The sequence below is a fragment of the Scleropages formosus genome, chromosome 8 (genome assembly GCF_900964775.1).
Source record: "Scleropages formosus chromosome 8, fSclFor1.1, whole genome shotgun sequence".
Lineage (NCBI taxonomy): Eukaryota > Metazoa > Chordata > Actinopteri > Osteoglossiformes > Osteoglossidae > Scleropages > Scleropages formosus.
Genome location: NC_041813.1, coordinates 14,292,924 through 14,306,169, shown reverse-complemented (window position 1 = coordinate 14,306,169; position 13,246 = coordinate 14,292,924). Strand labels below are relative to the sequence as shown.

At 43.0% G+C, this 13,246-nt stretch overlaps 1 protein-coding gene across 1 annotated transcript in view; it reads left to right on the top strand.

Annotated features, from left to right (window-relative positions):
- Positions 1-1,095: 1,095 nt before the first annotated feature.
- tgfbr2b (transforming growth factor beta receptor 2b) overlaps positions 1,096-13,246 on the top strand; it is a 33,268-nt gene continuing 21,117 nt past the window's right edge. The window contains exons 1-3 of the mRNA XM_018754745.1: positions 1,096-1,453; positions 8,468-8,618; positions 9,826-10,019. Coding sequence (XP_018610261.1) covers positions 1,378-1,453; positions 8,468-8,618; positions 9,826-10,019 — 421 coding nt within the window. The 5' untranslated portion in view covers positions 1,096-1,377. The remainder of the gene's footprint in view (positions 1,454-8,467; positions 8,619-9,825; positions 10,020-13,246) is intronic.

Here is a 13,246-nt window from a genome sequence, read left to right as displayed (position 1 = left end):
ACGCTATGGCTCCAAAGTCCCGCCAGCTGCTGGCACACAGACAGACGGCTCTGTATTTAAACAGGAAGACTGATTCTGTGCCCTGCTCCTCCACACCTCGGGGGGAATACTGTGTGTTTGCCATATATGCACAGTTCCTGTCTCTGAGTTTCTCCGTCCACCAATGGAATGAACGTTGAGTCACTCCATTGTGGACGTGTTGGGACCTGGGTGGAGAACAGGGAGCCAGCAGCCTCTCCAGCAAAGCTGTTGTTGACTCACTGTTAAAGTTTACTGCCTTTATATCTCGTTTTACTTAAGGTGGCTCTTACTGTTTATTGCACCAATGTTCTTTATATTAGGAATGCAAACAAAAATGGTTATGAAAAAAATGTTTCAGAAAGGTTAAATTCTCAATTGTTGAGTTTTTTAGGAGAGGGATTGCTGATAACTTTTACTCACTGCCACATTATATACATAGCAGATGTAACCTGTTAGTGTTAAAAATTACTATGGTTGAACTTTTGAGGCTGAGCGATTTGAAAGTATAACAGACAAATATGTCATGGAAGCGTAAACTGAACTGTGAACAGCATGCCTGTTTTCATGGTTTTAAGTGCTCTACAGAGTGTCTCAAACAAGGCATTTAAAGTGGCGTTTTCTATATTTGAATTGTGAAGTATGTAATTACAGAGGTCAGAACAGGGAGCTAAGATGCAAGAGGAGGAGGGTGGAAGAGACAGCGAGAGAGAGAGAGCCGAAGAGAGCACCCACCTACACACGCAAACGCGCACGTGTTATTGTTACTAGTTCGGGTTTGCTTGTATTATTATTATTATTATTATTAGTTGTATCCTTTATTTTAAACATATTTTATATTATCTTTATCATGTATACTTTAACTTAATATTATATTACTTAGCTTTCACCTTTATTTTAAGCATTGTATATATTTATCTTTCAAAATGATCTTAGTTTATACTGCATGCTTGTTATTATTATTATTATTATTATTATTACATTTCTTTATAAAATAGTTTACGATTCTTCAGTCATTGGTTTGTCATGCCAGCAAAGCACACTGAAGTGAAAGAGAGAGAGACGGAGGGAGAGGGAGGGAGTGACGGAGGGAGGGGAGACGGAGGGAGGAGAGACGACGACTTGCCCGTTTCTAGCAGATTTCCTGTTTCAGTGAAGAACTTGAAGAAGTGAGCACTGTTTACTGTACTGGAGTGACTCAAGCGGACCCTCGGCTCAGGCGAAGTGTTGTCCTCAAGGCACAGACTGGACCCCGGAGCTCCACTTTACAGCGTCGGAGCATTTTCCCCCGAAGGGCAACATTGCAGAGCATTATTATACTTCACAGGGTAGAATCCACAGGCGCGCGGTCGTGACGCGATGGAGCTACTGCGTGTGACAGTGCTCCTGTGCACGGTGCTGCGCTCCGCGTGTTCGGCACACCACAACCTCCGAGGTGAGTCCGTCTTTCTGTATAACTTTAGAATATCAGAAGCAGTATTTACATTCCTACATTTCCATCGCTTTATCTTTACAGTGCGCATGAACTGAACACCTCGCAGAAGTCATTCTCCTCGGTTGTTTAGTTAGTGCAGTTAGTCCAATTACACTTACAGCGACTACATGATTAGTTAGTATTTGTGCTGCGCAGGTGCTCAATGTCATTTGACATACTAAGAGCTAAGTGGTGTAAATGTAGCAGCTTGTTGTGTTCATGATCATGTGTGTATTGTTACTTATTTACATCCTCACTTACTTATTTCTCTCGGTACTTGTTGGCGTCGATTATTTATTTATATCGTCAGTTGACAACTTGTATTATCTCTCTCGCTAATTTTGTGTCGTTATTTTGGAACGTAACTTGAAGATCGGTGTATTTCGTACAGCTCACGTTGGTTTAATTTACTGTTGCTTGTAATGAACTTGTATCGTTGTCTTATCAAAATTTATGTAGTTGTATGATCGTTAGTTTTTTAGTATCGCTATCGTATAGCTACTTTCTTATCTTAGTTAGTCTCGCACTTACTTCGTTCGTTGTGTCGTGCGATTTCTGCCGCCGCTAATTTCAGTATATCACTACTTACAAGTCTTTGTATCGCTTGAGTGCCGCGCCTTTCTATCGTATAATATCGCTTCTTTACCGTTTCATTTCTACTGCTACTTTGTATTGTTATTTGTTTAGCGTCGCTATTGCCCGTACGGTACGGTACCGTACGCTGCTCCGTCCTCATGGACGCGCACTGGTTTTTCCCGCATGGGCTCTGTCCTCCTGTACTTGTGCTTTAACTTCACAAATTAGTTAAACGTCGTTAGAAATTATATATGAAGTTAGTTTTCGAAGATGCCAACTTGGCAGCAACTTTATGTTTTCAGTTTTAAAGTGGAAGGTCGGCCGTAGCCATGAATGAGTGCGTAACGGAACCCCGCGACGGGGTGTGCCGTGGGCTTTGTTCTTCGGCAGGGTCGCGGCCGTGCGGAACCTATCCCGGAAATACAGGGGGAGGGGTGAGGCAGGGTATGGTCGATGTGGAGTCACCGATCCACCTAACACACGTATATTTGGATTGAAGGAAAGCAAGGCGAACTGAGCCGCTGTACTGCCCCAATACCTGTTTCTGTTGTGATTCCACTATGGGGCCAGCAGGTGGTGTAGTGTTTAGGGGTGTCACGTGTAAATCTGAAAGTCACTGCTCTGGTACCCCGTGATCAAAGTGTCTACCCTGAATTCCTGCAATAATAATAATAATAATAATATAGATGTTAAAAGCATTCACAGCAATGTTCAACAACATGGATTATGCATTTGTATTTGTTTATATAATTTCCCCACTCTATGCTTTTCTCCTTCACTGTGCATTTTTATGTTTAAATATACCTAAGCCTTTAGGTATTTTCCTTGCACAGCGTACCCTGCTGAAATTAATTTGTCCAAGTGCACCTTTAAAAGTCTTGTTTGTTCTCATTAAGGTGAAACACATAGTTACATTTACTCATTTAGCAGACACTTTTCTCCAAAGCAACTTCCAATGAACACTATGTAGTGTAATCAGCCTGCACACCTTATTCACCAAAGTGATTTACAATGCTAGATACACTACTTACAATGTACTTACTCATTCACAGATCAGTAGAACAGACTCTCTGTATTACTCACACACTATAGATGAACCTGAACAACATGGCTTTGGAAGGCAACCCATACAGACACAACATGCAAACTCCACATAGACTGAGCAGGAATCAAACCCACGTCCTCTTGCACCACCCAGGTGCTGTGAGATAGCAACACTACTTGCTGTACTACCATGCCACCTCAGTTACTAGTGTGCACAGGTTCAAGTGATTCATTCGGTCCACTGTTATAAAAGGAAATAAAGAAAACTCAGCACTGACAGACACCAGCTGTATTACTCTTTAAGCTTGTGTGTGTGGGCAAGGAACCAGTGTATGAAGTTTGTGCCATACTCCCAGAATGTTAAACAGACAGTATGTGAGAGTGTGACAAAATGGCTGCATGGGAGCTTGCATTGTGAGAAAAGTGCCTGTTGTATCTCATACCTCTGTCAGTGTGTGACATTTCTCTCATATATACTTCCACATCATTTCCCCCTTAGATTTGTGGAATTTTGCAGTGTTTAGTAAGTAATAATGCAGATAGCAATACATTTTTGTTAAATGATTGTGTAATCTGATGTGTTTATTCATTTTTAATTCATTAAAACCTTGTTTGTGCTTTGTATCTTACACTATTTTGGAGTGGACCTTTACTGAAAATAGTTGAAATATCTTACACAGTGGTACAAGGACTCCATTTTATTCAAATTACCAGAATGGCTCATGTTGTCCATCCTGCAAACACACACAGTCTGAAACCGCTCATCCTAAGCGGGGTTGCAGCGAGCCGGAGCCTAACCCAGCAACACAGGGCTTAAGGCTGAAGGGGGAGGGGACACACCCAGGACGGAATGCCAGTCCGTCGCAAGGCACCCCAAGTAGGGCTCGAACCCCCAACCCACCAGAGAGCAAGACCCGGCCAAAGCCGCTGCACCATCACACCCCCGCTCATCCTGCAAACGTGCAGTAGAAACACAGGAATGAGCCCAAGCTGCGCTACTTCTCCTGTTCATGATGTCACTGCTATGACAACTTTGTCTTTGTACATTATGTATCAGTGCCTTCTGGACTGTGGGTTCAGACATCAGTTTGAATTCCACTGATTTGGTGGAGTTAGTGTGTTCTCCCTGTGTATGCATGGGTTTTTTCCAATTTCAAGTTGGTTGGTGACTCCAAACTGCACTTTGAATACTGGCACCCTGAACTTCTGGGATAGGCTCTGGATTGCCACAATCCTGATTTGGACAAGTGATTCATGATAGTAAGGGAATGAATGTGCCAGTGTGTTATATTGTTCTGCTGTATAAATCAATGAATGATCATAAGGAGTGTAATGCAATAGATAGACAGATAAATCGATCAATCTCATCAGTGTGTTGAACCAGCAAGCTTCAGTTTTCAAAGTTACTCAGTGTGAGTTTGATTCTGCAACATCAAATTCAGTAGCTGCCCTGTTCTCTTTTCCTTCAGCATAATATGTCTTTAATTTTTTGCCTTCCATATATGCATGTCAAGACATAATGGTTTGTGTAAACTGCTAAAATATTACATTAATAATAACTTAAATCAATAATTATCACAATAAGTACTGTAAGTATTATGGTTGTTATAGCGCAGGTGAGTCACATTTTACTAGAGAATGACTGTGAAGGATACCTGTTCATTATACATATACATATATAATGTTTATATTACAGTGAGATTTGACATCACGGGTGCGCATTACATATGGCTATGCATTACGTCTGAGATTAAACGGAAGTTTCCAAAAAAACATGGCACTTTAGCCATTGTACAGGATGTGTGGAAACTAGTCTTGCAGTCCATGTTTTACAGCAATGGGGCTGTTGGCCATGATCCGGAGTCTTCCCCTGAGAGTGGGTATGAGGCCCACAAGGTCTGCTGGGCTGGTTCCGCCCTGGACCACGTTGAATTTGGGCCTCTGTTTACTCTAACTTTGCAGAGTTCTAAACAGCTATTTACAGATGAGGGTTATGTGGCCCCGAAGTGGCCATATTTTTCTCGTTTGTGTTAGTTGGCTCATTGCAGCAGAAATGAGCCCCTTAGACTTGCCTGACTGGAGGACAAAGGGGCACAAGGGATTTAGGAAGAAGTTGTTGCCCAGTAGAACAGCACAAGACACTTGTACTGATCCCGGGACTTCCAACATGAAAGCATAGCACCTCACTCACTTCCCCAGTCACTTTCACCTCACATTGTGATGTAACCACCTTACACTTCCGGGTGTAAAGGCTCTAAGACCCAGTATGCAGTTCTGTCACAGCCATGTGGCTTTCTAGCAGTGTGTTCGCATTTCGGTTTCTGTGCATCCTCTCCACCCACATAGAGTTTGCAGAACATCACCGTAAGAGCCTTCATGTTCATGTGGGTTCTTCATCCGTATATGAGTTGGTGGCATGTAGTTAGGAGATCCAGTACAGAGGAAAATTCCAAAGCATACAGAAGCTCAGCTAGGGTTAGGGTTAGGACCAAACACATAGCTAGTTAAACTCAAATTAACCTGTAGTTGAACAGCATTTAAAAAAAAAAAACTGTCTGCTACCTGCTTTTGAGACAATAGGTTGTTTTGGACCCTGCTGAGAGCAGTACAGCCGGCCTGAGCTCAGAGCACTGGGGAGTGAACCAAAAGTAAAGTACACTACATGCAAAGCTGCACAAGCCACCAGTATAAACATCTAAGATGAAGCAAATGCTGAGAAAATTCTGTAAAGGCAGCTGCAAGGAGACTTAGCGACCAAGTCAGACCTTTCTTCTCCATATTTTTTTATAAAACCAAGACTCCTTGTTAACCATGCTGAGACCAAAGCCCAGGACCCCTGTTGAACATGTTGACACCAATCAGCTGTAAGTTTCTAATTGAAACCATATCTGCTAGGGGGAGACCTCACAAACAACAAGCTTATCAGGGTTCTGTGACCCTAATGGGCAAGTGGAGAATGTACTGTTGTCTTTACCGTGTTCCACCACAGGCTAGGGAATACCCAATGAACAAATGTATTAAAAAATGAAAAGAGAAGATGAATAAATGAAAAGATTAATCAAATTTTGCTTGCAAGTAGCAAGACTTTTTCCTCTCACACATAAAGTAAATTTGGGTAATATTTACTTGACTGTTAGACTTTTAGAATGTGTAACTTTTGGCAGCGCTTGGAGAAGTGTTCCGAATACTGTAATCTGCTCTGTGTGTGTGTATGTGTCTGTGTCTGTGTGTGTGTGTGTGTGTGTGTGTGTGGGGTGCAGTGTAGCTCACATTTAACACTGTGCTGGTGGTAACTGAGAAGATCAGGTGTAGAACTGCCTACCATATGACTGGTTGCTTACAGTGTGTTTACAGAAGAGAGCACCTAGCATGCAGTCAGTGTGCACTTTGTTTATCATGCAGAAAAACATCATCACTGTTTCCAAACAGCAGCTGGCAGGATAGGGTCTTATCAGGTCATCCCACACATGAGAAAACCAAGCTAATAACTGCGGTCTGCCAACACACACACACACACACACACACACACACACACACACAGACTTGGGCTTCTGACAAATCTCAGATTCAAAACTATCTTCTGTTTAAACAGTTGATACAATTACTTGAATGTGAAATTTAATGTTGTGCTTACATTTCCTAATGTTTTGTGAAGCAGTTTTACAGGTCCACACATAGCATAAGTGAAAAAACAATCAAGGATTAGACAATTTTCAATTCAATTCAATTTATTTTTATAGAGTGCTCTTCTCATGCGAACACTTGAGCACAGGCATTGAGCAAAGAAACAAGTACATCAGAGAAGGAAACAAAGAACAAAGAAACCAGTGGCTGCCCACCCCTCCAGGGCATTCTAGATTAAATAAGACTTCAAAGTCAGTTTACAAGTAACAGTGGCATTGTTGCTGTATGGTAGCTTCATTTTAAATCATAATTTTATTTTTATAGAAAGAGTATTGTGACATGTGATGTCCTTGTGATAGCTCAGATATTTTACTGGTAAGTTTGTAGGATTTTATCCCTGTATTTCTTTTGCTGTGGTAGTAGAACAAGTGAGCTCTGCAAGCAAAACACCTGAAACTGTTAATTCTGCACCTATTTGACTGAAGGACTGATTAAATGCAAAATTAAAAAACAAAAATGTGAAAATTATGTATTCAAATTCCATCCATTTTGACATATAAGTCTGTTTGGTGCTGTGTCTGATGTTGGGTTTGACAGTTGAAGTAGTCTTTGTGATGGTTTGGCAGATAACTAATGGTGTGTGTGTGTGTGTCCGTGTGTGTCTGTGTGTCAGCTGTCGTCATTCTGAGATGGACTGAGTTATGCAGCTGCGTGGCTATGCTATGTGCAGCTGTGTTCTGCAGCTCAGAGAAGCTCCAAGTGTCCCAGCACTCCTGTCCTGTGTGTTAGTGTGTGTCAAACACTGTCAGTGTGCTGCATTAACTGCTTCAGCTGTTCTGGTTCCCTACACTAGCGTCTCAGGGTCACACTTCGCTGAAGCACATGACTGCACAGATCAGCTGAACAGGTCATATGGTTTAGGCCTAGTAAAGAATAAAAACCAAAGAAACACCCGGAAATAGCCAAAACTTACTTTACTTCATACATCAGAGAGGCTTGAGGAAGATTTCTCACTACAAACAACCCAATGTGATTTACAGTCATTTTTTCATTGCAGAGAGCTAAACAGAAAATTTTACTTCTGCATTTGAATTTCAACCAGTACTGAGTCCATTGGACTGGTGAATTGTACACATCAGCATAGTCCAGCATTTGACCAGAGGACAGAGGAGGGCCAAGTGGAGAGGAAACAAGCAAGAATGGGTCGAAGACTTGCAGGAGTAGGAACTCCAGGCCTTGTTTAAAAAATTCGGTGTTGATTCAGTGACAGCTGGTAGTACAGGAGTGGCTGGAAGTAGGTGAGCCACGAAAAGGTTGTGATCAAAGTTCCAACAGGGTTGTGTTGGATTGGTGTTGAGCCCCTACAAGGGCGCAGTGGAATAAAGGTTGAGGTGAATCATGCTTGTTTCTAAGAGGGCTCCCAGTCTGCGCTTTTCCAAAAGTCCTCATTGTGAAGACTAGAGCTGTGCCACCATGCTGCCCTGGAGTAGCATAAAAACAGAAGAAAAAATTTGAAAGCTTTAGAGTTTAGAGACTATGTTGTATTGATTAGCGATAAGAAAATAATTCACTAATGTGAATCATGGTGAAGGGTCTCAGTACATCCAGTGTAATATTTCTCCCAGTGGATATGAAGCAATGGCATTTGGTGTATGTGTGTGTGTGTGTGTATAAATGTAGTCAATAAATTCTGTGCATCTTTCAGACTATATCTTGTCTTATTTTTCCTAGGGAACCTTGGAATAAACACAATCAAGATGAGCAACCTGTGTAAATTCTGTGACGTGATGCCTACCACCTGCAACGGCAGTAACACCTGCAACTCCAACTGTAGCATCACGTCCATATGCGAAAGTGTCAATGAGGTCTGCGTGAGCATCTGGTTAGTCCTGTCTCTTCCTTGAGCGATGCGCTGCACTGTCACCCACCACATACACATAACACACCTTGAGACATTGCATTTTGTTTTCTTGAAAATAAAAAAACAGCCTTTTCATAACAACCTGAAGTGTCCTTGTCTGTAGTTAGGTATATTTCACACACACACGCACACACACACACACACTGAAACCACTTGTCCCAAGTGGGGTCGCCGCAAGCCGGAGCCTAACCCAGCAACACAGGATGTAAGGTTGAAGGGGGAGGGGTCACACCCAGGACGGGACACCAGTCTGTTGCAAGGCACCCCAATCAGGTCTTGAACCCCAGACCCGCCAGAGAGCAGGCACAGGCCAAACCCGCTGTGCCACCATGCCCCCCTCTAGGTATATTTCACCTGTATTTTTTGCAGTATTGAATTATCAGGATAGCTTGCTTGCTTAAGAATATAAAAAACAATAAAGGGTTCCCCATGTAAAACAAAGGCTGCTTGTGCAAGAATTCCACTGTACAAGAAAATATAATTTGTACTGTAGATTTTGCCTAACTAGCGGTCGACTCTCAAGTGGTCAACGAAACACAGGGTCTTGGTGCTAAAAATGATGACTCCAGTAAAAAAAGGTTTCGTTCCAATGCTGGAAAGTTACCTACAAACCTAAAGAGAACATTCCAGGAGGCAGTCACAACCAATACAGAGAAGTAGTCATTGGAAAACATGTTAATATTTTAGAAAGTATGATAAGCAAAGTCAGGCGGTTATATTTGCAAATGCTGTTGTCCTAACAGGTGACCAAAGCAAAAAAAAAAAAAAAATCAAATATTGTATGGCTGCCATTTGATCTTGGGGACTCTGTAAGACACATGGGCAGATATTCATATTGAGAAATAATTTGTAACCTTAAGTGGAAAAATATGGAAACAGTGTAGTTGGTTTTCTAAAGTCTTTGTAAGATGAGTGAAGAGTCTTGGCATTCACGGTGTCTGTGCAGTCACAACCGTTAAGAAGTTTTTACAATTCTGAAAGGGCTTTTGGAGGCTGTTATGTGTTTACATCATCACAGAGACTGGGAAATCCCCCTGAGCTCTCAGTGACACAACTGAGATCAGGTCTTAGTGCAGCTATACTCTATAAACAGAAGTAAGATTCTCCAGGGTTTCCCAAAGCCACTCGGTATGAGTGTCTGTTGGGTCTCTTTTTGCTTTTCCCTCAGGAGGAAAAAGGACGAGAACATCACTTTGGAAACGTTGTGCCATGACCCATCAAAGGAGCTGTATGATCTGATGTTGGATGACTACAATGAAACAAAGTGCCTGATGAAGGAGAAAGTGGCCCATGGTGTGAAAATGTACATCTGCTCATGCTCTGTTGAGGACGAGTGCAACGATAACCTCATCTTCCCCGACCGTGAGTTAAACGTGTCTACCAGTTTACCATTTGGTATACTGGTTCATACAGTGGAATGTGACAAATTAACTGTACTTTAGCATCACGTGCTTGCATCAAAGACTGTTCTTCTGTTGATGTAATGCACTCATTGTATTTTTTTCTGAGATATACATTGCTTTGGAGAAAAGCACCTGCTAAAAGAATAAATATAAAATGTAAATATGACTTCTTACTGGGAAGCTACTATAGAGCACTACAGAGGAACAAATTAACCAGTGGTGTTATGAACATGTCTGACAGCATAGTTTACATTTATTCATTTAGCTCATGCTTTTCAAATACAATAGTTAACATTTTTTGAATAAATAGTTAAAATGAGTGCACGCAGGTGATGATTAAGAAACAAACATCCAAACAACACAATGGCCTCAATTATACTCAGGTTAGATACCTAGAATACATCAGTCATTTGCTGTGTTGGAGGTGAGCAGAGCAGTTGAACAGTATGTATGTGCAGGGCTCTTACAGAGGGCTGCTAAGAGCAGGTCATGGGCAGTGATCACACCTACATTCCAAAGTCTGCAATGTGCTAGCTCCCGTTGTATAACCTTGTCCCGACAGTGTTTGTGTAGTTTCAGTTTCAGCTGCACATTGGCCTCTGCCATCAGTCCCATGTTTTATTTGTTTGTTATGTCTGAATTGGCTTCCATATACATGGGTTCATACTCAGCCGTGCCTGCTAGGCCTGTGGCTCTAGAGAGCCCTACTGCCTGCGGTCTATACAGATGCCAGAAGGGTTTGGGGAGAGAGAAGTGCATGCCAGATGTCACAGGCATGGTTTAGGCTTGCTGGTGGAGACTCAGCAGCAGACGTGTGGTTTCCTGTCTGTGTTTAACTGGAAGCAGAGAACTAAGATTGCATAGCACTTGGTGATGGGCCATGTTTATAACATGTAGACAGAGGCACTACCAGCATGGCAAATCATCTCTACACAGCAGCATGTGTTGTGAGCTTTCTCTTACAAAAACAGTTGTTATAGCTAGATATTATTCATAAAAGATTGCCATCTCTAAGTTCTTAAAATTTATCATATGCTGTCTCGTTGACTTCAAACAGGTTTTCAAAAAAAGTCCAAACCTCTAATATGTATTTAATATGTTGCAGTGGAAGATAACATTTATCCAAGTGAAGTATAAGGCTTCCTTTTTCAGATTTTCAGAATGCCTTGAAGAATGTGCATGTTTACCAGAGTTAGGCATTTACTCGGGAAATACTTTACATTATAGTCCCAAGCTCATGCCTCCAGAATATTCCTCCAGTAGTGTATTTTATAAGATCACAGTTGTGCTGGTTCTTTATGAAAAATGTGTACAAAAGCATTTATTTGTATTGCTGCTGCTGAGCGTGTGTTTAGGAAGCAGAATCTCTGTATATCTTGCAGAGCAGGTCTTGCTCACTGCATTGTACAATTTAGTTTAGTTGTCTCATTTAGTTGTAATATATGAACGATGACAGGTTCCTGGATTGGGGCCTTGTGGTGGCAGAAGGGCTTGCATGATCTAGAAATCTCCAGAGCTGTATCGTTGGGAGCAGTATGCTTCTGGTAGGGTCTCCCATGGTGACCAGGTCTGGAGTGAAGATCCAGTCTAACACGATCCGAAAAACCCCTATGGCAAATGGGAACAAGAGAAAATTTACCCTACCCGGAATAGGGTCACCGGGACCTACCCCTGGAGCCAGGCCTGGGGGTAGTGTTCCTTGGCAAACACCTGGTGGGCAGGCAGCCCACGTAACCCGGCCAGGCTCAGCCCAAAAAGGCAATATGGGGGGCCGTGTGGGCCCACCATCCGCAAAGTCCAACATGGGGGGTGGGTGCGATCCCTTTCAGGCAGCAGGAGGGGGCAGGGTGGCACGTGGCACTGCAGCCCCTCGTGGCAGAAACTGACTCTTGGCACATGGCATGTAACCTCACTGGGGGGAAGGAGCTGGAACTGGTGCAGGAGATTAAGAGATACCAAATAGATATAGTTGAGCTTACCTCCACTCTGTGTTGGCTCTGGAACCAAACTCCTTAGTAGGGGGTGGTCTCTTTCCTACACAAGAGTTGCACAGGGTGAGAGGTGCCAGGTGGGTGCTCATAAGCCCCCAACTGACTGCCATACAGTTAGAGTTTGTCCCAGTGGATGGGAGAGTCACCTCAATGTGACTTAAGGTTGCAGAGAAGAAAACTTGGACTTCTGTGTGCTAATGCACCAAACAGCAGTTCAGAGTATTCTACCTTCTTCGAGAGAGTGGGTGGGGTTCTGAACAGGGCCCCACCTACAGACTCCATCGTCCTGCTGGAGGACTTCAGTGCTCATGTTGGCAATGACTGGGAAATCTGGAGTGGGGTGATTGGGAAGAACGCCTTGCCCGATCTAAACCCAAATGGTGAAGTGTTATTGGACTTATGTGCTAGCCATGGTTTGTCCATAACAAACACCATGTTCAATCACAAGGATGCTCATAAGTGTACTTGGTACCGGAGCGCCTTAGGCCAAAGGTCAATGATCGACTTTGTAGCAGTAGTAGAGAGTGTGTTCCACTGATGTATGGATGAGTGACCCATTGTAAGTAGTGTATCTAGCAGTGTAAGTCACCTTGGTGAATAAGGTGTGTGGGCTGATAACACTACATAGTATCTGTTGGAAGTCACTTTGGAGAAAAGCCTCTGCTAAATAAATAAATGTAAATGTAAATGTAGTCGTTTCATTTGACGTGAGGCCACATGCTCTGGACACTCAGGTGAAGAGAGGTGCTGAGCTATCAACCAGTCACCATCTGGTGGTGAGCCGGTTCAGATGGCGGGGAAAACTGATGGACAGACCCCGTATACCCAAGCATATCGTGAGGGTGTGCTGGGAAATATTGTCGAAGAACCCTGTCCGGAATGATTTTAACTCCCACCTCCGTGGGAACTTCTCCCATGTCCTGGAGTAGATAGGGACATGGAGTCTGAATAGACCCTGTTCAAAACCTCCATTGTGGAAGCCGCCTGGTGCAGCTGTGGCCAAAAGCTTGTTCAGTCACGGCAGCAACCCAAGAGCACGCTGGTGGAAACCGGTGCTGAGGGAAGCCATCAAGCTGAAGAAGGAGGCCTTTAGGGCCTGGTTGGCTCTGGGGACACCTGACTCAGCAGATAGGTACTGGCAGGCAAAAAAGGTGGCAGCAGCTGCAGAAGCAAAATCCAGAGCATGGGAGGAGTT